The sequence below is a fragment of the Colletotrichum gloeosporioides genome (assembly GCF_011800055.1).
Source record: "Colletotrichum gloeosporioides strain Lc1 chromosome Unknown consensus_60, whole genome shotgun sequence".
Classification (NCBI taxonomy): Eukaryota; Fungi; Ascomycota; class Sordariomycetes; order Glomerellales; family Glomerellaceae; genus Colletotrichum; species Colletotrichum gloeosporioides.
In genome coordinates this window covers 499,636-524,128 of record NW_025544705.1, presented here as the reverse complement: position 1 = coordinate 524,128, position 24,493 = coordinate 499,636, and the positions used below count along the sequence as shown (strand labels likewise).

Below are 24,493 nucleotides of genomic sequence, written 5' to 3'. Positions count from 1 at the left end.
GTGTATGACAACCAGAATTGAAAGGCATCATCAATACTTACTGCCGTCTCTATGAATATGTAACTATCAATTGAAAATGGGCACCCTAATTTCACTGTATGGCACCCGGCATGGTCCCGACATAAATGGAGCGAGCGCAAGGCTACCCACGAAGGGGTCCTTTGGCTTGAATCATCTAGCGACTGCCACAAATGCAACTTTGTAATAAGGCCAGAGAAATGTTTTCAAGGAGGAGTCTCTTAGGACAAGCTCAATTCTGTGTGACATGTCGAAATCTCGGAATATGTGACTAGCTCCTGCGGAATGTGGGGCCGGATGGACACAAACTTTGCACCGGTCCAAGTGCTCTCTGCAGACCGGATTCCCTCTGAAGCGGGGTCTCACTGATTACATTGGCAGCCAATTGGTGAGACAGTATGCGTATCTTGGGAAGGGAAAAACAGATTTCGTGGGATCGTCCGGAAAATCCGAACAAGTACCATTTTGGTTTCACTCGTATCTTGAATCTTAAGTTTCCCTTTACCCGTCTTGGTCACATGTTGAGGTTTTCTTCTGTACCCCGCGTTGTCGTTAGCTCAATGCTGTCCTTGCCACATCAAATCAGCATCAGTCAATTCCCTTGCAATGGCTTCAATGATCAAGTTGTACGGAGACTTCTTCTCACCCTTTACCATTATTTGTATTTTCACGCTTCATGAGAAAGGGATGTCCTTCGAACACGTCGACGTCCAGCTCTCCAGCCACGAAACCAAGGTATGAGTCTTAACGTAGTTGGCAACAATGACATTGGCAGTCAGTTCCCCCGACCCGTTTCATTGCTGATGATTCGTTGTACGCAGCGGGATCTTATGAATGCCAAGCACCCATTCGGGAAGGTGCCCATCTTGGAGGACATTGACGCTGATGGAAATATCACAAAATTTGCGGTAGCCGCACTCACTCAAGGTAACAGGCCGAGACTCTTGTGCTGACCAGATGTGGCATGACACAGAATGCAAAGCTATTTCCCGCTGGCTGGCGGTGAAGTACGCCAGTGAGGGCACTGCTCTTCTGCCCAACTTTGAGGATTACAAAGCCATCGCCCAATTTGAGGAGGCTGCATGTCCTGACTCATCGTATCTTGCCGCGTCATCTATCACGTATCTCAAGCAGAAAGTCGTACAACCGTACGTAGCTCAATCGGTCTTGTTGCAGTTGCAAAAGGAGGACTTTGACTTACGTGTCATGTTAGGAAAATTGGCGTTCCAGTTCACCCGGGGCAATGAAGGAGTCTCTGCGCCAGGTGAAGGCCAACTTGCAAGTATTCGACCGCATATTGTCTGCGTGGCAGTACTTAGCAGGCAACAATTTCTCCCTCATATATATTTAGTCAGCAATCTTCATTTACTGCTTTTTGGAGACTGACCCCGAGTTTCTCCAAGTCCTGCCGAGCTTGGCTTCTTGGTGGAAGAGTGTAAGCAGCAGACCGGCCTGGCAGAGGACTACTGCCCAAATTGCTTCAGGCTGGGAAGCTATGAAATGAGGGTTGAAGATTTGTTGTACAAAACTTGCTCGAAATTGGTCATGGAAGAATAGCTGGTCAAAGACAGCAGAGTCCGTCGCGTGGGAGATCGAACTTGTTTCTGACCCAAAGCCTTGCTGTGCATACCTGGCCTTGCTGTGGGTAAAGGACACTGAACAAAAAATGGCGACTTGCGGTTTTGCAAGGATAACAAAATGTAAGAAAATAAATCAGCCCGAACTCGAGCCAATGGTTACTAAACTACCTCATGAACGAGGAATGTCCCAGTCCATCTCCCTGAGCAGGACCCGAAACACCGCCGTTGGAAATGACAGATCCAATTTACCACAAGAAGTGCAAGCTCGGAGTCGAGTCCGAGCATTCCAATTTTTCCTGTCGCTAGGTTCTCGGTGTTGATGGTCTTAGGAGTCAAATGTTTTCCATCCAGCCAGAGCCGCGCCATGGCTTGCATCATGGCGCATACTCAAGAAGTTCCAAAATCATAATTCGTTCCAACATTTGGACTCCAGGTAAGCCCCTCGGCGTGACACCGCGGTAAAGACTTCCCTATATGCGAATTTGATGCCAAAGTCCTCCTTCCTTTCTTGTAGGTTCAGGTGGCAATCTCGGCGTGTTCTTCTGAAGGCTGAGTGTGGACTTCGCCGGAGGTTATTTGCGACACTGATTCAGGCTCCATTGGACTGGACATGAGCGATAACTTATGAGAGCCAAGTATGATAGAAGACCACCTGAACTGCTGCCTTAGACACGGAAAAATGTAGGAACCCAGTTTAACACAGCCGATCCAGACTGGGTCATACTTTCAGCTGGAAGCACCTTTGGAATTTACCCTTGTTACAAATTCACTGGGCCAAGAACCTTCTCGTCAAGGAGAATTTTCTTTGTAAAGAGACCGTGGGTTAGCTATGAGGGAGATCCAAAGATACTAGGAGCCTGCCATTTCATCGGTCAAGGGGAGGAGGGTGAAGCGACGTAACATTGCCGCGGGTGCGGGGATTGGGACGGCGGCGTCTTCTTGCACGGCGAGGCAAAATGAGTCGTGCTGACGGAGGGAGCAGACTTGGCCTCTGCAAGGTGCTCATCGTTTGTTGTCAACTGTCGCCTCTAGTTACAGAGTCCGTCAAGGTCCCTAATGGTACGTACCCAACCTGTCGCAGTCAGAAAAAGTCTCCCCTCGCACTGGGGCCTTTGGAGTCGAGGTAGATCATCATTATCGAGCACGTCGAAACCAACGCCTGACTCAAAACTTAACGATTGCAGCTAAAGAAATCTCAACCAAGAATATGCGTATAAGGACTTAACCCGACCTTGAATAGATGTCCCCAAGGTCCTCGCCGGTAGGTTTCCCAACGGAAACCTCCCAGACGCCAACCTCTTCATTCGCCCTCTCAGGACTACGGAGCTCAACCTCCTCCTTTGCCTCCGAGCGCCACGACTCGAATCGGTCCAGAAGTCCCTCGCTGCCGGCTGCTTGTAAAGCTGCCATCGCCATGCCCGAAATGGCGTGGCAGATGCTACCGTAGATGGGGGCATCGGAGCTGGCAATCGCTGGCCCCATTCGAGAAAGCTCACAGATCAGCTCGAGCTGGTAATATAGCTGCTCACTATTCTGCTGATCACTTCTGCTCATGATCGGCATGTCATCGTTGCGAACAGAGCCGTTGCCGCAGTGGTTGATCCTGCCAGCCAAGAACTCCACAGGATCTTGTATAATCGTCTCGAGAAGACGAACTTCATCCCCGTCGGCCTCCTGTTGGGGCGTTTGGGCAATGCATACCCGCTTAGTCGTCCGCGGGTTCTCGTTGTTGCCGTCACTGTCTTCATGTTCCTCTACAGTTTCTTCTGCTTCCAATTTGCGCTTGCATGCGCCAGAGGGACGTATCGTCGTTTGACCATTGGGATTGCCTGGTATAGAGTTTTAGCAAGAAAGACTTTAGTACAGGGGATGTAACCACTTTGGAGTTAACAGCTTACCTTGCCAACCGACGTGCTCAATCTCAGAATTCTCAATCGCGTAGAGGAACACCTCATCTTCATGGCCATTCTCTTGAGACGGCGTGCACTCCCTGCTTACGTCAAACGTATTTATGCGGCTATTGGTGCTGTCGGACAATCTTGGGCTTTCTTCATGGCTTCCATTATCCTCGGAGATCTCGTTTGTCATGTTTCCATTCCCCTTCGTAGTCTCAATGGCATACTCCTTAGATAGGGGGGTGGACAAGTCCTGGAACCCTTCCCCGTCCAGCTCGTCAGAGGAGTTCCATTCCTCTTCCTCCTCCTCGTCGGAGGAGTCGCTCTCCTCGGAGGAGTATACATACGACAACATGTCGTCGGTGCAAGATTCACCATCCTTATCGGAGGAAGAGTCTCCGTTCTCGTCGAGCCACCCTCTGAAAGAATCATAGTGGATGTGATCATCGTCGTCGACACGAGGGGGTAATTCATCGTTAGCGTAGCTAAGCGGAACGGAAGACGTAGGTGAATCTGGTATAAAGGGAGGCCTAGGTGGAAGGAGAGACTGAGGAGGAACGGGCGGAAAGGAGTAGTTTGGCGCATAGCTAGGCATATAAGTAGGCGGATAGCTAGAGACAAAGCTAGGCGCAAGGCTAGACGAAGGGATATAATCAAAATAGTCCCCACTCGCAGCCATAACTGTGGTGAAGTAAGACGTGGTTGGCTGATAATTCTGGACTGAAGCAGGGTCTTGCGAAGCAGGACCTTGGGCTGATGCCGCCAATCCATAGCCATCATGAGCAGAACAATCGCAGGAGGGAGAGCAAATGGTGTTAACGTTCATGTCAACAACGGGGACAGACACAGCGTTATCGATGTGGTGATGGCAATCGTCGCCGCATACCGTGACGCTTTGTTGGCTGTCCTGGGAGCATCCATCGCAGCCATTTTGGCACGAGCTTCGGTGACCAATCGACTCTTCCATCAGATCATCTCCCTGGAACGGGGTTGTTCCTGCCGTAAGGCCTCCGATCGGGGCTATAGTCAATGATTAGATTGTGGTTCTTGACACCCACACTCTGTCCCTTGTGGCAGCCTAAAGGTGACTTACCACGACTGTTCTCCATGGTTAATAACTAAAGAGTTGAGGAAAGACTGAACTGGTGATATGATAGTAGTGTTAGAGGAAGGAAAAGAGAGTTGGTAACAACGAAGGCGTTCGGTCGGCAATTTAAGCAGACGGGGTGTTTCCAAGGTTGGCCGAATATGTCCGTGGTGCAGTGGCTTGTCCCCGGACTTATCGAACTCTGTTGGGCACGGTGCCTGTGGATTTTTGAATGAAAAGCCCTCACTCTAGTGGGAGCCTCTTACCTAGTTCAGTCCCATGAGAGGTCCGTATCACCCTACCTCCCTCTAGTAACGACAACGAAGAAGCAGAGTGCGTGCATACGTGACGAGTACGCGCTAATGTTGAAATTTCGAGATAGGCAAGAAATGTTGCAAAGGATCCGCATTAAGTCGACAGGCAAGGGTACCCCGAAAGCGGTTAGATGTAGACCAGATGCAGAGATGAGGAGTTACACCCGGCGAAAAGACTCGGGGCAATACGGGCTGGCAGCACTTGTACTAACCCCTCCAAATACGCCGTCTGTCTTGATGGAAGGTCTAAGAACGTCCAGAGCCAATTTGTCACGCGTAAATCGACGCTTGCTAATAGTCTGTGTGACTTAGACTGGGACACAGAATTTGCTCGTTTGAGATGTTTCATAGGTAGATAAAGCACCCTTTGAGCCAGTAGCTGGCTACATCGAGCTGGGCGTATTGGAGTCCCCCGGGTTAGAATTTCGACCATTCAAATGACCAGCCCGATGGCCTCTGCCCCTGTTAATTTGGTTTAATGGGCTCTTCAGTGAGTTCACGACAACCATCATGGATGGTCCGGTCCAGATATGGTATCTTACTCTGCATCCTTTTATGGAACTGACGCTGACATCCATTTACAAGCCAAAAACAGGTCAACGGCGCGAGCAACTCGAGCTTCCCCCTCCCCCACGTCAACATGAAACGCCTGGCTGGCATTCTCACGGACGCGCATTCCAAGATCCAATACACGTCTACATACAACTACAATGATCCCTCGACCAGCCAGAGTATGCCCGCAAGGTCAGTATTTGCTTGTTCTGTCCTTCATTCTACCTAGTTTAACTATGACGTCGTAAATGTTCCTAAATACGTAGAACATACTCGCGAGTACCCCTTTGGTCAATCGAGGGCCCATACGCGAAATACTTCTCCCAAACTGCCAAGGTCCGCTGGAAAGTTGCTGTAAGGTTGAAAAGGTCGTTCCCTTGTACAAAGGTCTTCAACGAAGGAGTTGCAAGTTCCTGACTCCGCCACATGACTACTGCCACAACAAATACAAGTACATCATATCGTTCTGTTCACCTGGTAATTTCCGGGCGCTCTTTTATTTTGCATCAATCGCATAAGCTCACATATAAAGACTTCCTACTTACACTCCTCTATTGCCAAATTGTGGGGTAAAGGCCATGATGCTTCCAATGTCACCTCAGAAACAGCACTGGTCATCATGGAATCGCTTGCCTAGAGAGATCCGGCTTCTTATCCTCCATGAACCAATGCGAGCAGGTTGCTCGCAAGGTCACTTGGCCACTGTGTCCCGAGAGTGGCAAATCGAGATCGAGCGACATAATTTCGCTCGAATCAGACTGACACCATCACGCCTCGTCAACTTTGGTGCACTGATTCAAAGAAATCAAGCACTCGTCAGCTACATCTGGTTCTGCTTGGAGCTTGATGATTACGACTGCACCACGTGCGCACCTGATGGTACAAGGCTCACACTAGAAGAGTGGGGTGAAGCTTGTGAAATCAGCGACACAGATAAGTGTCCCATCACCGCGGCATTCCGGGATTTATTCTTGATTCTCAGCACATGGGACTTTCGGCCTGATTTGATACTGGATATCAGTATATATTCGCCCAGCGACTCGGAGCATTGTTTTCCGTATCTTACTTTTATGCCTGACACCCCTTCGAATATGTCAAGTGGGTATGGTATTGAGAAGGCAAGATCAAGCCGGCACTATCATGACCCTCAACATGGTTGGGTTGCTGGGTTTCGACACGCCGCCCCACCTCGATATGCTATCAGAAAAGTGTTCCATTCGGTCATGGAGCGGGGACCGTTTGACAGTGATCAGTTAGAGCTCCAATGGTGGGATCAGCTTCCAACATTCCCGGCCGTGACTGGTTTACTTCTCCGCCAACAGAATCGCCGGCTATGGAAGCCGCCGTCCCTGGCACATATGTTTGCCCGGTTTCCTAGGCTCAAAGACATCCACTACCAGCCCTGGAGAGAATGGGACTTCCCACAGCATATTACAGACAAAGGTGAGTGCTGATACGCCACCACCTTGTTCTTCCAAGTCATTGCTTGCTCTGACTTGCTTTGCATGCTCATTTACTGATTTTTAAATCTTCTGTCTAGATTACCAATATCTATTCGAGTCTATCCGTCTCTTCAACAGCAGTCTCAAGAGACTCGTAGTTTTTGAGAACTTCAATCAACAGTATCCAGCTACGATGCAGCGGTTCCTAAACGGAGTCGATTTGACCCAATGCGACAGTCTCCGCAAACCTGATTCAGCGGTAAGCCGGATAGTCGCTCTCGCCAGTCTCAAGCTGGAGCAACTCGCAGCATCCTTCATAGTGGATGCCAGCAGTTTCTTCGAGGTGCAACCCTCTTGGGAGTGGCCGAGCCTTACCTCGCTTACTCTTACTTCAAGGCTACTTACGCCCGATGGGGACTTGGTTGAGATTGAAGCAATGCTTCAGAAAGCGGCGGCAGCAGCCATGAAAATGCCCCAATTAGTTACTATGGAGATTTGAAACGGGCGAAAGGGGTTAGCAGCGCTCTTTAGGTATCAGGCATTCCGCAACATCCCGCAAGCAGTAGTTCTGTGGAGGGGCACATGGAAGTTTGCTATGAAACCATCAATAACCCAAACTTGGGAAGCTGTTATACATCAGTATAACGGTTGGAGGCTGGATTTCGTTGAAGAACAGCTGAATGAAACGACCATCAAGTCTCACGGACATGCGGTTCAACACTTGATGCATGCAACCCAGATTATCTGCCCAGTCTCTCTGCGGCAGATCCAAACGGAACAGAAAGCTCTAGGGGCGTAGACACTGTGCATTGTTGATTACAAGACGAACTACAAAGGGAAAGATTCGAAATAAGCACGCATAATTCTGACCGCGGCAGAACACCTCGAGGGTCTTCTCATTTGTCCAGATTTTGGCCAGTTGGGTTGGCCGCAACAGCCTGGTTTGCTGTTCAATTCGAGCAAGCCTATATCCAACAGATCATGGACTTCTAGGACGTTAGTCTTTTTTCGTTCGAGGGTTCTGCTGACTAGTTCCTTGGCAGCCGAGATTCGAATGCAGTTCTCGGAGTTTGGATCCGGACTTACGTGAGTGAAATTGACCCCATCCAATAGTCGCGTGCAAGAACGGAGATGGCTAGGGCGGCAACCACGCAGGCAGCATTGTTGGCGCTGAAGGACGGTCGAGCGACGAGACGATCGTCTGGTCTTCCTGTCCCGCCATCGTCAAGCCTTACCTTCACTCACTACCTACCTACCTTACCTAAGATACATGGGTACGGCCACCTGCCGTTCTCAGGTCTGTTCGCACTGCCGTGGAGGGCCCGGATGGGGCAGTCACGACTGCCACTGGCTCTTGCTGGCGCTTCCTTGAAAATCACTTGACATTCACTGCGACTACCTATCTTTTTGAGTAGATCCCTAAGGTACTTTCTTTCCATCAACAATCTACTGAACCAGCCAGCCAGCCAAGGTAGCTGTCTTGGCCCGGGCAACACCACCTCGCCCAAGCTCCTTCCGCACTCAACACTGTCAACGCAGTACCAGACGACACAGGCTGCGCATCCTACTTCCACGATGGCAGGACCCAGGCTGTTGACAGCCCACTTCAAGACATCGCTGCTGCCGACAAACGAATACGACTGGGCTCAGTTGCTGGGCTTTTTGACCTGGTTCAGCAATGACGCAAGTCAAGCCTCGCCGCCCTTTGCCCAGACGGTTCTCCTTGTCTCGACTGAAGTGCTGTTGAGGCTTCTGCGCTCGTTGACGCAGGAAAAGATTACCACCGCCTTCGGCCACGGTCTCGATATCAACATCCAATTCTGTACCTCGCGCGCTGCCCTCAAGAATGTGCAGACGCCTTCCCGCGACGATGGTGTCTGGAAGAACATCCTGCAAGGCCGCGTGACTACATCAGGTCTGAGAGAATGGTGCGAGGCCCAGAACACGAGCTCGAGGCTGGTGAGTCGGACCGTGCTGATTATTCTATTTCCTTTCCTCTTCTTTTCTTCAACTTTCACAGTCTCTAACTTTAATGCCTATGATCTCAGACTGCTCAAACTATCTTATTCTGCGACATCGACCAGGCCACGAAGCCTGATGCCTGGGGACCAGCAGCGCTGGAGTTCTTCATGACAGACAACAACGGCAATATCAACGAGATGGAGGAAGAATCGGAGGACTTGGAGTCTGACCAGAAGAGTGATTCGGGATCATCGGTAACCGCTGACGGTGAGGAGCCAGAATGGTCGCAATGTTTGAAAGACAGCTACGGCGAAGATACGGTAGAGGCTACGGATTGATTTGGGGCAAACCGGGAAACGGAGATCTAATAGGTGCGCCTTGCAGCCCCTTACCGGCGGGATACGGAAGAGCGGTCAAGTAGGCTCCAATATAATCATCTCAGAGGAAGGCAAAGATGGTCTTCACTTTCCAAAGCACAATTGAGCACCATCTTGTTTGATAAAATCCGATACCATTTATCACAGCAGGACGGACCAGATAAAGTAAACCCACTGCTTCTATGGCGGAGAGGTTCCGTCGCTTCGAGAGCCAAGACTTTCGGCCTTGCTTATGCAGCACCTGCATGAAAAGTGAGTGCATCGAAGCATCCTTTCCTTGTGTCCCTAATGGCCCGAGGGTGTGAGGAAGAACTCGAGCCTGCCCTAGGGAAAGCTCCTACTTGGGCGTTTTCTCAGGACCTACCACTACTCTAGGACCACTTTGCACTTCGAAGCTACCATCAGCGAATGAGTGAGGAGCCTTGATCATGCTTTCCTCAACGCTCAATGAACAAAGGGAAGGGCGATGACGAGATGAAGCAACACGGGACTGTCTGATGAGGAGGCAGCATCCTTCTCCGAGAGAACTGGACTCGGAAGAGAGAAGATCTTGAACGGACGGCACGTGCTTTTGAACGGCGCGGAATCAGAGAGGAAAGCAGAAGTTTGGTGAGCGGTCCCTTCCTGGGATATTCCAAAAATATTACAATGTGTAGGTGTCTCCGGTCCGGCCCAGCTCGATGGCATCACATACCCTATTGTCGCACGGAAAGAATCAGTTGCCACTCGTCAGGTTGTTCCCCCATTCATGAAGCCATCGCCAACTCAATGCACATGGGGACCAGATGAGAGACATCGTCGACGGGAAAATAATAGTCGTTACCTGGCATCGGAGACATCGCGACGCCTGGAATGAACTTTGGGATTGAATATGAATCTCGCGCAGACGACTACATCTATGTTCCCCCGCTCTAATGCACACCCGGCCGCTGCCTAACTGCCTGTTTTTCATCCGTCCATGCATCCACCCCGCAATTCTCTCCAGCCGCTTTCGATTCCATGCCTCGGTTTCTCCATCTAGACATAGGGAAGGAAGGGGGGGCCTCCCTGGGGGCGGACGTGGATCTCGTAGCTGGCTTCCGGAAAACCCTTTTGAATCGTGGTCTCAAAGTCACCCATAGCTGCCGCGGTGATCTCGCAGCATGTTGCTGCCTCGATGAGTATCTTTTCGCTGTTACCCTCGAAAGTCTTGCAGGAAAAACCTTTGGCGACCAGAGGTTCCAGAGCCTGAAGCTGGTCTGACAGCATGGAGGCAGTCTCGTCTGTTGCAACACAGTTTGTGATGATGATGCGGATGTAGCCTGTCTTGAAGCAGGCGTTCTCCTTCGGGGTGGTAACGGGCTTTGGCTCAGCCTTCATCTCTAGAAAAGCAATATCAGAAGAAGTCCAGTATGAAGGAATAGCTGAGAGGGCAGCAACACGTACCTTTTGGCTTTTGCGACTGGGACTTGCGACGCTGCGGGCGATGTCCGAGAGAGCCAGGACAGTTTTGGGGCCGAAGGGACGCTGATCGAGTGGTGGCAGCCATGGCTTCTGTCGGACTTCAGAGCGGCGATTGGTGTTGAAAGAGGGCAATGTCGGAGAGCCAGAACGTGTTCTTTCCGAGGGGTGAAAGAAGCGAGCCTCCTCAAATATGAGGCAATCGCGTTGTTGAACTTGTTGGGCAAGGTTGCGTGAGGGTAGGTGGGTGCCTGCTGGTTGCAATGTTTAGGTAAGGTAGGCAGGCAGCCCCAAAATAGAAGCCATGCTGGTGAGGTGTGACTTCCTCAACTGTACTGAACCCAACCCGACGTCATCAATCTCTTCATCTTGCGACCTGTCCGCCAGGCTGCGACATCCTCAGAGGAAGCGCAAAAGCGGATGTACTGTACACCCTTCCGTTCACCTTTTGAGTCACTGCCCACCAATTTGTGCCTACGGACGTGGGACTTTCTCTGATTTCTTTGAATCAAAACATGCCAAATTAAAAAGAAGAGTACCAAGAGCTTGCCCTCGGCTTTTTACCCGCCCGCATCAACAGCCTAACCCGCATCTGGAAGCTTCAAGAGCCGTCAAGATTTCTTGAAGACTACTTCCTACATTCCATGCCGCCAGAGTTCTCCCACCCCTCATATTTTCGGATGCGGCTATATTGAGGCCAAACCTGCCACGAACACAACTCCATGCCGTGTGATGAAGCTTCTAGCAGCCTCAGATCATTCAAATGAAGTCACAACATCAACATAACTGCTCGCAACGAACGCCCACTTGTCGCTGTTTGCAAATAGGTCCAAGTCCAATATTAAGTCCAGCATGCTCACATTATGCAGCGAACCAAGTTAGTTAGTTCCACTGCATGGTATGTTGCCCATACATCTGTACACAGAGTTTGTCTTGGCGCTGGTTGGTCCTGATTGCGGCATTGTAATGTGTTAGCTTCACGATTCTGCTTCATTCTCTACGTAACAAACAAGGCCGGCTAATTCGGAACCAGCAGGTTCAACACGATGGTACGTCTTTACCATCTTAACTACACAGCAGAAGGCGCATCTCTTCCCAGTTCAGACTCCGCGTGAGAAGGACCAAGGCCTTCAGAGTATCCATCATCAGAGATGAGAGTCCCATAGACAAAATTCTAACGCTGTTAAAGTAACAGCTTGCAATTAACAGAATCTTCGCGAGAGGGCCCGGCATATCAGCTGTATCGGCAGGAATCCCCCGTCACTCCGTCAGCGCGACCAGTTGGTCTCGACCTTACTCATCATTTCCTGACATTGAATCATTTATGCATTCTTCTAGTGTATATACGTTACTGGGTCATAGTTAAAGAAAGAGGTGCCTCCGAGCCACCCTTGTTTGTCGCGCAAATCGAGATACTACCCCCCGAGAAATCGATGTACATCAATCCTGCACCCGAGGCTCTGTTTCCAGTAAAATATTTTGGCCCGGAACTATCGTCTCCGATCTGAATTTCGATGCCATCGGAGGTGGTATACGAGAACCCATAGTTCCCCTCTTGGATATTCAGACCAGTGGTCGGGAAGCAAGACGTCGTCCCACTCGCAACCTTCTCATCCAACTTGAATACCTCCTTGCCGGCTGGTGCTTTGACGGCCTCGGAGGGCTCCTCGGTGACCTTGAAGGCTAATGTACCGGAACCGCCAGATCCGCAGATCTTAACCGAAGACGTTGACTGGGCGAGAAAGGTACCTGTCCATGGCCCCTTGGATTGGTGATATCCCTCGTCTGTTGACCCTGTCTCGATGCTCACGATCATGTCTGGGCTAACATCAAATGAAAAGCCGTACGTCGTCCCAGCTGTTGCACTAAAGTCGTTCGTGGGAAAGCACGCCGAAGTACCAGAGCTGACTTGCTCGCTTAATGAGAAGAGCTCTTTGGGCGCAGGTGGAGGGGGTGGTGGCGGTGGCGGCGCAGTTGTCGCCGCAGGTGGATTGCTGGTTGTTGCTAGAGGAGGACTGGGGGTTGCAGAGGGTAGCGTCGTCGTTGACGAGACGACCGAGCAGGCCTCGCCGCTGAGGTCCTGTCTTTTGAACTTGGCGCTTCGCCCAAGACGACCACAGACGGCACCCTGACCGTTGAAGATAACCGGTCCTCCGTCGGGAGATCGCTGGTAGGCCATATCCATGAGGAGTTTTTGCATGTTGGCGGCTACCTTTCCAATCTCGAACAGCTGTGGGTATTCTCCGACCGCCAGAAGGTAAGCTGCAAGACCGGCTACAGTGGGTGCAGCTAGGATGCATCAGTCAGTAAGAATGGCCTTCGCCCAATGTGTCGACCAGAGGCTGGAGCTACTAACCAAAAGACGTGCCGTCATTCTTTCGCGTGCCGGAGAAGAAGGAATTGGCAGCACACTGAAGCTGAACACCAGGTGCCATGACATGAACATGAGGTCCTCCTTGAGAAAAGCTGGCATTCTTTCCCGTATTATCAACGGCCCCAACGTTGATGACCGGAACGCCATCTTTAGCCATCAGGCCTGGCCAGCTATCGATGTCGGCAGCTTTTGCTTTTCCTTGCTAGATATTTGTAGTCAGCTCACGGAGCTTGACGAGTAGTCACTCTGCCTACTTACGGCTACTTCAGCACGATTGTCGTTTCCAGCCGCCGCGATAACGATAATGTCCTCGAGAATCATCTCATTCACGTATTCTCTCATCGTTTTCTTACTGAATTCAGTTGCACTGTCCAAACCTTCTCGTATGTTAGTTGATGAGCCTTCGATCCGATGAAAAGTAAGAAGCTGCAGATAGTGGAAAGGTTATACGTACGACAGCGCGAAATGTTGACAATGGCTTTTCCCTGCAGCTTCTTCAACCTAACGTCCTCCACAATCCTGTCGAGAGCGTCATCGGTATCGGAAGCCTGGGTTCCAGCTTTGACCACGACCAGGTTGACCTGCTTTGCGACTCCGAACTTGGGACCGTTAATCTTAGATCCAGCACAAGTACCGTGTCCGTCAGGGTCGAGATCCTCTTCAACAGACTTTTCTTCCTGGGAGCCTGCAAATATCCAGCGGGGCTTCACGGCCATGCCAGTGTATTCCTGGTTATTCACATAGGTTAGTCAACTGCAGCGCGTGAAATTGGCCCGAAAGAATTGTACTTACAGCATTTCTAGCGTAATATCCACTGTCAAGAACATAAACAGTAATCTCGGCTCCGGCACTGTCGTCGTATGTGTAAGCGTTGAGAGTTTTGAGGTCCACCCCAGGCGGCTGAGAAAGCATGACGAGTTCTGTCGGAGCACTAGCTTGCTTGACCACGGCGCGCTTTCGAATTCTCCCGAGCTTGTCAAGCGACTCCATCCACCACTTCTCGTGGATCTCCTCATCACTGGGGTCTCTTTCCTTGATCAGCACTGATGCACCATTGTTGTTGCGATCCTCCTGATCAGGATCGGCTCCACCGACCTGGTAGGTTTGTCAGCCAATGCTTAAAATAACATGCGAAGGTGTTACGCATCCGGGCATCATACCAAGGGATTTTTGACGAGGTTATCACGTTGCGTGGTTGTGATATTGGCGGCGACAAACAAAACCTTTCTACCCTCTGTTACTCTGTAATTCCCTTGACCAAGGTCCTTGTCGATCAGTGCGAGGAAGTCTTTCTTGTCTTGGGCTGTGGCACTGTCTTTGGGGTAGATGACATGCGGTGCTGGCGTTTCGCTCGGCACGGCACTCGAGGTACTCGTTGGGGCTTCCGTACTCGTAGGTGCCGCTGAGTTGGAAGATGGAGGCGGTGCAGATGAAGGTGGTGCGGAAGATGGCGCCTCGGGCACAGAGCTGGGCGGCTTGTTCGGATCGTCCGGGTCGTCAGGTTTGTCACCGGACGAAGATCCGGCAGTGACGGTTGCGCCGGCCGCCACAGCAACCGGGGCGGCCCCAGCAGCGGCACCCGCAATGGTAAAGAAGCCACCACCGGGTCCTCCAACGACGACAACGCCAACGGGAACAACGATGGTGTCCCCATTGCTGACCGTAGTAGTCGCTGGTGCAGCACTGCTCGTGGGTGCTGCTGACGAGACAGGGGGGCTTGTGATGGTAGGTGGGCGGGTAGTAGGCGCGGCAGAAGACGGTGGCAAAGAGGATGGTGGCACAGAAGACGGCGGCATAGACGAAGGACGGCGGCTGGATGAGGGTACGACACTTCCCGTATGGGTTCCGTTCCTTACCGGGGTGGCTCGTCGGAGGATCGGGACAGCATTGTGGTATGGTTCGCCCTGCAGGTCAGATGCCACTGCAGAAAGTGAAAGAAAGCTCAAGATGGCAAATAAGGAGCGTTGAGCGTCAAATTTCATATTCAATTAACGAGAGTGAACGTTTAGAACGAACGTAGGTGAAAGAATGTAGAGCGAACGGTGATGGCCCATGAACATCTAACCAACCCGACATTTATTGCGCTCTCTCTCTCATATATAAAAACAGTTCTCTCGAGGTCATATGCATTGGACTCGTCAATTGGAAACATAGTCATTTACTAAATGGTTAGTGTCTAAAAGCAGCAGTATAATGCAGGACATTAATCTTGTGGGAATTTCTGCTATGACGATATCCTTGACTCGCGTCGTTGAACGGCAGTCAGGATGTCTCCAGGCCCCTCGGCTGACTGTACACTGCCAGTCCTCATTTATGATTTAGTGCATGCGGCCTTGGCTGTCCGCGCTACGCCGCTGACATCGAACCTTATTTTGTTCTGGAACCGTCCCATGTCCGAGTAGTTCGCGGGTAAATATGGCTTTTTGGGGTCCCGAGTCATGACTGCCACTGCTCCACTAGAGGGCATCCTTGAACGGGAGACCATGTCTTCCACGTCGGCCCAAAACGTTAGGAATGGCTCACACAGTGAGGGTCAAAGCCGTGGAACGTTGGTTGTGTTCAGATTGCACTAAGCAACGCTCACTGGGTCTCTTCTTTTCTTTTCCTCCCTTTCTTTTCCGCCTGGCCTGACCATCTTAGAGGGCCTAAAGAGGTGGCACATTTGCAGACTGAGTTGGGAAGCAGGTTAAGATGGACATCATTGCGGGCGTTTTCGCAGGGTGAAGCTGGGTATGGCAATGGTCAAAAGCCTATCTTTGGCGAAGAACAGGGGTTTGCAAGTTTCAGATGCAGGCGCCATAGGAAGGTGGATGCCTGAGCTATTTATACCAGCCGCTGAGGTTTCTCTGCCACGGTTCAGCCACAGTATGGCTGTAGTTTGATTCTCCACACTCTCCGATTGATTCAATTGATTAAACCACACCGCAATCATCCGGCCATGGACCTCGTGTAAGCTAGAAAGGGTAATGCTCGGATGTCTCTGTCACCGTCGAGATATTGTAACTCTCTTTTTCTGCGGAGCTTTCGAAGCATGCTAACTTACAGATGATTGAAATATCGATTTATAACATGGCATGTCTGCTTCTATTGTTTTTAGTGGACAATTTACTTCGTGGTCTATAACTCGAATGCATTTACGACAACTTCAAACCCGTAGAACCTAATGCCACCAATCACTCACGCACAATCTATAGTCTCTCCATGATCAATCACGTCTTTGGCGATAGGGATGTATGTATTGGCTAACAGATATCAGTGCTGCCAAGGCCAGCTGCGACTGGTTTATACGGGAGGCAAGAATATTTCTATGAAGTTAACAATGCTTTCAGGAACGACACTCAAGGTAGACTGCGCAGGGTTGACCTGGAAGCAAGCACGACTAGATGTACCATATCTAAAGATCGGAATCAGATGTAAGCTCACTGTTTTCTACTCGACTTCCGCATCTGGAACCACGACAAATTGGAAATACAACTGGATGCCTCCTATGGAAAATCGAAATCTACAACGGTTGACACGGCCCCGGGGAGATAGGCATAGAAGTCGCAATCACGCGATATCTAGGGTACTCATCCCAAGAATACTTTTTGTAGGTATCTGCTTCAATCGCCCATCCCACTCCCCTACCCCTACGCCGTCTGATGGTTTTCCTCCAAGCCTAACCTTACGTTTGGCACGTGGGATGCACGCGACATCTCAAACAGGGAAGGGCCGCTACGAATACGTACTCAGTATGTCAGCTAACGCAACATCACGCATCGCGATCCACTGTACTATACTCCTCATCTCAGTAATAGACCTCAATATCATCTCGCAAACTGTATGCTCTCGCTAACCTTTCTGAACAAGTTCTGTCCGGTATAAACAATTCAATGCGCCGAAACTGACACATACGACCATACCTACTGGAGAACTCGGGATCCCGTCCGCTCTCCCATAGATAAGCCAGTAAGGGCTGGAGTAGTAGTCGGGTCGGTGACGACCGGCGAATGCCCGGTGTTGTATGTTTTGGTCGCCTAATGGACCTTTTTTCTCCCTCTCGCCGTTTCACTGCTTCAAAATATTTGTAGAAGGTGATCAATATTTTTTCCCTCACTTTGTTCTCGAGCGCTCTACTAGAGACATTCCCTGGCAATCCCGTCCCCGTACGTATTTGAAGTTGCAGCTGATATGTCTGTCGCTTAATTATGAACCATCCTCTACCGCCACGAGCGCCTCGCTAGATGCACACTTTGCCGTCACTGCTCTGTAATAAGAGCATAGGCACACTGGCCTGCCCTTAGCACCATTCTGTGCCACCACAGCGGCAAAGTCTGTAGCATCATTTTTGGATCAAATACAGCGAATAAATGCGACCTGGGGCATAGAAAGACCATTTTCTTGAAAATAAATGAATAGAAGACGGGACGTATGATGAATAGAAAATGACAGAGCTTTAGAGCAGCAAAACTGCGTCACGGTGGCGAATGGGCGACGGTTTCTAGGCCCGAGGTTGGACCGACAGGGCGGGCCCTGGTCTTGAAGAACGATACATACCCTCGAGTTGTGCCTAAAAATGTAAGGAGTCCCTATTGAAGCCAAATGAATGAGCGAACAGGCGCGAGGCTGGTCGAAGGTGTCGGTTGCGCAGATATGACGTTGCAAGACGTGGTTGAAGACATGATAAAGCGAGCGGGACGCCGCGACTACGACTTGCGTACAGAACAACACCAGAAGATGGGTCTTGACGATATTCAGCACGCCAGTTTTGCACCCGGGCGAGTCTCTCCTGGGCGTCGGTGAGACGCAAGATGTGTCAGGGTTGTGAAAGTATAGGGAGTAGCGGGATTTGGCAACAGTCAGCCTACGAAGAGCGCACGTCAGTTTTGTATGAACCAAGGGGAAGGGGAGAAAGAGCATGAAAAATGGTCTAGAAACGTACTTTGAACAGATGAAAAGCCAATGAGCGACTGACGTCCATTAGCCGGATCACCTAGCTGTTCCAGATTGACTTGATGTTGCTTTCTGCATCTTTTGTGACTTTTTATCGTGGGAACCACCGGCATTGTCGACCCGAAGAGCAAAGAAGTTAACCGTGGAGGCAGTCGGTGATTAGAGATCCCGGAGAATCTGGAGACGTAGCAAGACCCGTCCGAGGCGATGACGCGGTTCGTGGGGACGATAGCCCTGAAATCGTTGGTCTCGGTGCGGTATAGGCGATGTGAGAATGACTGAGAATTATGCAAATGGAAGGGGACCTCGGCAAGTCAGGTCGTCGCCTCCAATTTGTTCCTGCATTGACGAGGTAGGTGCGGACCCGCTGGAACCTGCCTTGAGTGAGGATTGCATCTTTCGAGGCAGGCTCTTCCTTCGCAGTATGCTGTCCCGTTATTTCCACGTTCCAATGGATGATTCTGACGACGTTTAAAACAAATCTCTATCCCACAAACCCTTTTCCACCGTGTCGTCATCCCACAACACCCTCATCCATCGCGCTTCTCCAGCTGATCGCCCGACGAAAACATGGCCGACCGCCGGGGCTGGGCGCATTCTGCTTCCGCCTCAAAATCTTCCGACAATACCCGCGAGACCTCCCGTTCTGAGGCTACAGCAGCCGTAGGAATCGAGGCTTCCCAACCGTAGGTCTTACCCTGCTCCATGTGACCCTTTCATGCGATGCTGACCACTCCGCACAGCGTTCTTCGATCTTCCTACACTACCAGCGCGCCTTCCACATCAGAATCAACAGCAAAAGTCACGCCTGCGACGGCCTATTCGAGAATTGCTGTCACCAGTGCGAACCACAATCAGGTCGATGGCCAGAATACCAGTGCTACTGATTCTGCACCACTCAACACCATTGCACGAAAGGAAGCCGGCACAGATAACCTCGCTGGTACGAAGAGCGCTGGAGGAATCCACAAAAGCAACGACAAACAAAACGCCAACGACCTCCAGAAAGCCACTCGCCTCCCATATTCGGGACAACTGGCAGAAGATGCCGTCGACGTCAGCACACCATGGGATGTCCACGGAACGCCCGCTCGTTTCAAGATGGTCATTCGTTAATCTGGTCCGAGTCTGAGATGGCGGCCGCGAATACAATTCGCCATCCCTGGCATTTTCTCGAAGTGAGCTGTGACGGAACGTGACGGAAGATGGGATGGCATCAAGCTCTGTGGACGACTTGGTATGCCAGATCAAGAGGGATCGGACATTGAAGTCGACCCAGTGTTTGAAACAGTTGAGAGCAGAAATAGAGAATCCGTTACTATTACACAATGTGCATGGCGTATACTGGGGGTGCGCGCACGAGAGCCTTTGCAGTCTGCTCCGAGTAAGCCGCAACAGGACATGAGAGGGATATGGCGCTTCTGATAGACATGACGATTGATCATTGCCTTAATTGCAAGTCGCACACGACCCTCGTTTAGTTGACATGGTCGCAGTGACGGAAAAGCACACCTGAAGTGTTCAGTGGGCTGTCGCATAATTGGTTTCCTTGTTATCCTTCCGCTCATGCCAATGGTGGAACTCCGACTCCGAAATATACGGTGGCATCTCAAATCAAATTTTGTCCCATTAGTTGGCATCCGAGGCAGCCATCACCTACGGTAAGGCTGTAGTCGCCAGCTCGTGTAACGAAGACTGCGAGGCGAAATTACCAAGCGTCTGTGGTCGGGTCATAGCCACCGGTGTTCCTCGAGACATCCCCGTCCTGATGGTTGCGAAGATTCAGGCTCTGATTAATGTGGCGAGACATTACATCGAACTTGCCTCTGAGGATAATGACGATGGAACCTACGCGAGGTCGGATGGTCCGTGAATTCATGGCCGGGGCACTTGACACGGTCGAATGCTTCTTTCGGCGCCAGAAGCTTGTAGATCTGGGACGGCCAAACGTGGTTGGGTGTTGATTGATCCTTTCGTAATCCACTACTTCCTAGAGCTTTTGCAACACTGTTTGCCTTCGGCTCTAGAGCACATCTTGACCTTAAGCTACCTCGCCTACTCGACGAGGATGTTGCCGTATGAGACGGTGCCGGTGTGTGCACCCACTTGGATCAAGTGCCTCATTGTAGTCTCGGTCATACAAAGACGGGAGACTCCTTATATCTCAGTATTTAGACTTAGGGGGCTTATAAGTGGAACTGAGATTCGGATGACCCCATGCATGGCTTTTATTGTTTGGATGTCAAAGTTGATGAAATCTAAAGTACAGCTAGTCTTGCAAGAGATTAACAGGTGGCGCTCCATATTAAAACTCTGGCCCACGACCTCGAGGTGCATATGTTACTTGTCGTTTTTGTTTTGAATACTGAGTCACAAAGATTATAGAGTGGGTGTCGAGAAAAGAGAGGTATGGATTGGGAGCTCTAGCTGGAGTGAAGGAATACTTCTAATGTAAGGTCCGCACATAACGCACAAACCGCAGATATGTCTAACTCCACGTATAAGCCATTGGACCTCTTAAGCATCCCTGATGGATTCATACCTTGTGGTCTTTGAGCTTTTTAAGGCGTAAGCGTGCATCCGAGGTCCTTATTGCATGTATTCAAACACTTCTCGAAGACGGCATTGCTTCCTTTCCCGAAAAAGCAATCTTGGCGGCACAAGTTGCACTATGTGCTGTTAAATATAGCAAGCGTAGTAAGAACAGTCGGATAGCTTGCGTACCTTAGTGTCCGGGGGAGGTGGGGCATCAGCAGGGCGTGCAACAGCAATACCTGCAAAGAGGGCGATGAGGATGGTAGAGAATTGCATTCTACGCTAGTATGGTTGGTAGTGTAGGTCAAATTGACTATCGGAGCTTAATAAAAGAGAACAAAAGAGGAAAATGAGAGATTTTATCGGCTGGTTGTGAGAGTGAGTTAAGCAATATACCGGAAGCTGTCTGAACCATGTGGAGGAATAGAGCGAGTAACGCTTCTTTTAAATAGGTGTCTTGGGGACAGTCCAAAAGCAATCAAATGGTTACCGCAGTACAGACAGGGTACTCTTTGGAGTTCTGTCTGGTGATCTGTAACCTGACTCGATCTTATGTTCAGCTGACACAAACTTGACACAGCGCCGGTTCAAAGGCCAGCCAAAGACCCACCTATAAACGAAATGTCAAAAGATTCAGTTGCCTGTGGGAGGCCCTGCCGGCCTGGGGCTCAGACCCTTCCGGCGCTTCAACCTAAGGCCGGCACGTAGGCGGTCGCTGCAATTGAGGTAATCGTCAACTATGATTGAAGCCCTCACTATTTCCGATTGAAGCCCTCATTACGCCTAATTACGTCCCTCGTCCCGCCCGAATCAGCCTATGGTTGGAGGTGAGTTGGACAAGATGCGGCTAATATATCGCCTCTGTGATGGGACGGGGGGCCTATGCGTGCAAAAATGCAGGTCGCATAGGCAATGTAATCGGTCGCGTGGGAGAACGGCTTCGCACATTCTACTAATGACTGTTGAGACGAACTCTCCCGTCGGCTGTTACTGTGGATCAGCACTCTGAGACACTGACTAGTTCATCTGGACAGGAAGAGAGTCGGCAGGGCTAAAATAAAGTTTTAGTTGGGCGCTTTATCAGCTCCCATGCTAGATTTATGATTGAATTCAGAGGGTTTAACAGCTTTCTTAAGATATGCATCCTTTGTGGTTTCTGAGGACAGTTCAACAGTTTCACAGCGTTTTATAAGAATCCGCAGACGATTCTGCTCATTTGAACCCAAGTGACCCTCAAATTTAGTCTGCGTGCAGGCAGCCCGGCAACCAGGCTCCAGAGCCCAAATGCTGCGGTTCTCATAAGTTTGTTGTCGATGGTCGCTTTTTCATGTTCCGACTCTGACGATCTTGCGCAGAAGACATCTCTGATGTCGGTTTGAATTGCAAGCTGAAATATGCATCTGCCGGTCTTCGCCATGAGTACACACATCTGTATTGCCGTCTCAATGCTTGTAGCCTTGGTTCAGTTGTGTCATGACACTTCCAAATAATACTTGAGGACACGCATGCCGGTCAGCAAATATAAACTAGCCAGCGCTATCAGATCTGTAGACTGAGGTTGGGCTTGAACTCTGCACATACTGCGCGCGTCAGCCCCTTGGTCTGGTTAGGTGCGAACGTACAGGTTTACGTTTTCAACTTCGGCATGTTTTGAACGTCTGTGTCTGCTCTCGTCCCTGTATCAATAGGACCTCGCTCGAAGTGTTTCGGTGAAGTGATTACACGCGTCGAATCTGTCGCTCAATGACAATCACCAGCAGCATGAGAAGGATAAAGGCCGGCAAAAGGTATACATCACCGGGCATTCGCCGGTCTGACTACTACTCCTTTCCGATGGATATGGTTGTGTGTGCCAGGGCATGGTCATCAACATCACTATAGATCTAAGCAGTAGCGCGTGCTGTAACTCATTTCCGGTTTCATTCGGAAGAAAGATGACGGACAATTCGTGTCTGGGATTGAGTGAAGGAACTTTGGCTTTGCAGTCATTTGCGCTTGTCCAGGCCTGGAACGTAAAGCAGTGTGAGGTCTCACTTCAACGCTGGCCATTCACGAGTGCATGCTCATTAACTACAAATTGACTTGTTCCCGCTGGACGGCAGAATTCAATAGCCAATTCTGTTACCCCGATAAGAACAGATAAGCGGCTGATAAGGATAAGAGTCCAGGGACTTGGTTGTCGAGGGCAACATGTCACACAATGCACGCAGGGATGCCTTGCGCTAGTCAAATTGAACCAATTAGCTGTCGTCGCGCGACTCAAGTTTCTGTTTTGTTTTCCATGTTTTTTCCCCATCACGCCGCGCCGCCAGAACCAACCGAGATATCAACGCTTAAGCCTTCGTCCTGAGTCTGCGCAACGGAGCCAGTCTTTCCACATCTTTTCCGGTTCGGGTCCGTCTATCATGTCGTTCCGCAGGACTCCCGCTCCGCCGTCAAGCGGCCGGCGCCACAATTCCGTCATCATGTCCTCGGTTTCTCCCGAAGCTACCCGCACTCCCCGGGCGCAGGAGACTATGCCTCCCCCACCACTCTCCGTACGCGTCCCGGAAGCCGACGCAGAAACAGGTTGGTGCATTTCCCCATCCGTTGACGGTGTATACCTGGCGCAACAGCATAGAGCATAGCCACGATGGCCATCGCAGCCGCTGACCAAGATTGTATTCGTAGATTTCCCGGACGCCGTCATCCTCGACCACTACTTGAACCCCGAGACGTACCGCGTCACTTTTGACTGGAAACGCGTCGGCGTCCGCGAACAACTCGTCATACCCGAAGTGCACGCTCAGCTCATCGATCAGAACAAGGTCCTCGACTACTGGCACCAGGTTTACCTCACCACGCGCCAGGTGCGAGAACAGGCCCTTCGCTGCGAATTCTACCACGTCTTCCAGATCCTTGACCATCGCCGTCGGGGGAGGGGTACGAGATCTGGTTTCCTCCTGGTGCAGTGGGTCGGCTATTCCGATGACCCCGAAGAAGCCACGTGGGAGCCCCTCACCAAGATCGACAGCGTCGCGCCGCTGGACGTGAGAGATTATCTGACCAAGAAGCGCCTGTGGAAGAACCTGCGCCCATGGCCCGCTTGGAGGAGGAAGATTCAGGACCACGAGGACGCACGCCAGAGACTAATCGCAGCCCCCAGTCTGCTGGATGAGGCCAACCAGCGCTTGCGCTCCGAGTCAACCACGAGGTTGTCGGCGGATCTTGGACTCGATAGGTGATGTTGCGTGGTGATTTCGTCGTGATATCAATGAGGCATCACGCGGTCCACACGCATCCTGCCTGAATACCAACCAGCCGGACTCTCCTACCCTGCCGTCACTGTGGTGCACCGTCAACATCTAGAAGATTGATGCAAGTGCGCCTCTGCCCCAGTCTACAAGGGGACTGATTATGACTCGGCTGAGAAGTTATTTGTAAGCAGGCCCTTTGCATGAGTCGTCAGTAGAATCCTAGGTGACGATAGCTGATATTCGCAGACCCTACCAGGTAAGCTCTATTCAGGAGCAACAATGATCAAGGGGACGGAGATGCACGCAATGTCCGCGAACCATCTGCATTGGAGACGACGCAGGCACATGCTGAAGAACTTATTCAATCTTGTTGGCATCCATCCGAGATGGAGCGTTGCAGAGGACTCATCGGGACTCACACGTCCCTTTACAAATGGCCAATGTTGACAAACACCTCATTGGCCAGCTGATACCTCGTATCAGTTTTCGCATCATTGCGAAGGGTATAGCCGTCCTCATAGTAAACTAAGATGACCCGCCTTGGACAGTTAGGCAGATTGTTCAATGGAAAAGTATCAAGAATACTGCCCTAACTCCAGTGTCGGGTGAACCTGAGGAGCCACTTCTTCCGAGCCGGCGATATTGCCATCATCGCACCTGTCAACACGGAAGAGTCGAAAACCACTAGGACGAGGTTCCACTTTCTTCTACCCTGTATAAACGTCGGAGATATAAAACAATTTGAGGGC

General features: G+C 50.8%; 7 protein-coding genes and 1 pseudogene across 8 annotated transcripts; 4 read left to right on the top strand and 4 right to left on the bottom strand.

Moving 5' to 3' along the window:
• Positions 1-705: 705 nt before the first annotated feature.
• Positions 706-1,224, top strand: GCG54_00014024 (uncharacterized protein; the record flags this gene model as incomplete). The annotated part of the gene is made up of 3 exons (XM_045413868.1): positions 706-753; positions 798-926; positions 976-1,224. Coding segments are annotated over 3 exons (426 nt in total), but the record flags the coding sequence as incomplete, so codon positions are not given.
• Positions 1,225-2,819: 1,595 nt separating this feature from the next.
• On the bottom strand, positions 2,820-3,848 carry GCG54_00014023 (uncharacterized protein; the record flags this gene model as incomplete). Its single annotated transcript, XM_045413867.1, has 2 exons — positions 2,820-3,427; positions 3,497-3,848. The coding sequence occupies 2 exons, from the start codon at positions 3,846-3,848 to the stop codon at positions 2,820-2,822; spliced, it is 960 nt and encodes a 319-aa protein (XP_045261946.1).
• A 2,179-nt stretch (positions 3,849-6,027) lies between these two features.
• On the top strand, positions 6,028-7,687 carry GCG54_00014022 (uncharacterized protein; the record flags this gene model as incomplete). Its single annotated transcript, XM_045413866.1, has 3 exons — positions 6,028-6,889; positions 6,987-7,369; positions 7,400-7,687. The coding sequence occupies 3 exons, from the start codon at positions 6,028-6,030 to the stop codon at positions 7,685-7,687; spliced, it is 1,533 nt and encodes a 510-aa protein (XP_045261945.1).
• Positions 7,688-8,463: 776 nt separating this feature from the next.
• On the top strand, positions 8,464-9,188 carry GCG54_00014021 (uncharacterized protein; the record flags this gene model as incomplete). Its single annotated transcript, XM_045413865.1, has 2 exons — positions 8,464-8,847; positions 8,937-9,188. 2 exons carry the CDS (start codon positions 8,464-8,466, stop codon positions 9,186-9,188), a joined length of 636 nt encoding a protein of 211 aa, XP_045261944.1.
• A 1,056-nt stretch (positions 9,189-10,244) lies between these two features.
• Positions 10,245-10,755, bottom strand: GCG54_00014020 (uncharacterized protein; the record flags this gene model as incomplete). Its single annotated transcript, XM_045413864.1, has 2 exons — positions 10,245-10,588; positions 10,653-10,755. 2 exons carry the CDS (start codon positions 10,753-10,755, stop codon positions 10,245-10,247), a joined length of 447 nt encoding a protein of 148 aa, XP_045261943.1.
• A 1,260-nt stretch (positions 10,756-12,015) lies between these two features.
• On the bottom strand, positions 12,016-15,023 carry GCG54_00014019 (annotated as a pseudogene). Its single transcript has 5 exons — positions 14,202-15,023; positions 13,834-14,136; positions 13,300-13,769; positions 13,024-13,243; positions 12,016-12,956 (listed from the first exon to the last, which is right to left on the bottom strand). Coding segments are annotated over exons 1-5 (2,756 nt in total).
• A 5,511-nt stretch (positions 15,024-20,534) lies between these two features.
• On the bottom strand, positions 20,535-20,784 carry GCG54_00014018 (uncharacterized protein; the record flags this gene model as incomplete). The annotated part of the gene is made up of 2 exons (XM_045413863.1): positions 20,535-20,642; positions 20,698-20,784. The coding sequence occupies 2 exons, from the start codon at positions 20,782-20,784 to the stop codon at positions 20,535-20,537; spliced, it is 195 nt and encodes a 64-aa protein (XP_045261942.1).
• A 2,189-nt stretch (positions 20,785-22,973) lies between these two features.
• Positions 22,974-23,732, top strand: GCG54_00014017 (uncharacterized protein; the record flags this gene model as incomplete). The annotated part of the gene is made up of 2 exons (XM_045413862.1): positions 22,974-23,105; positions 23,154-23,732. The coding sequence occupies 2 exons, from the start codon at positions 22,974-22,976 to the stop codon at positions 23,730-23,732; spliced, it is 711 nt and encodes a 236-aa protein (XP_045261941.1).
• Positions 23,733-24,493: the final 761 nt, after the last annotated feature.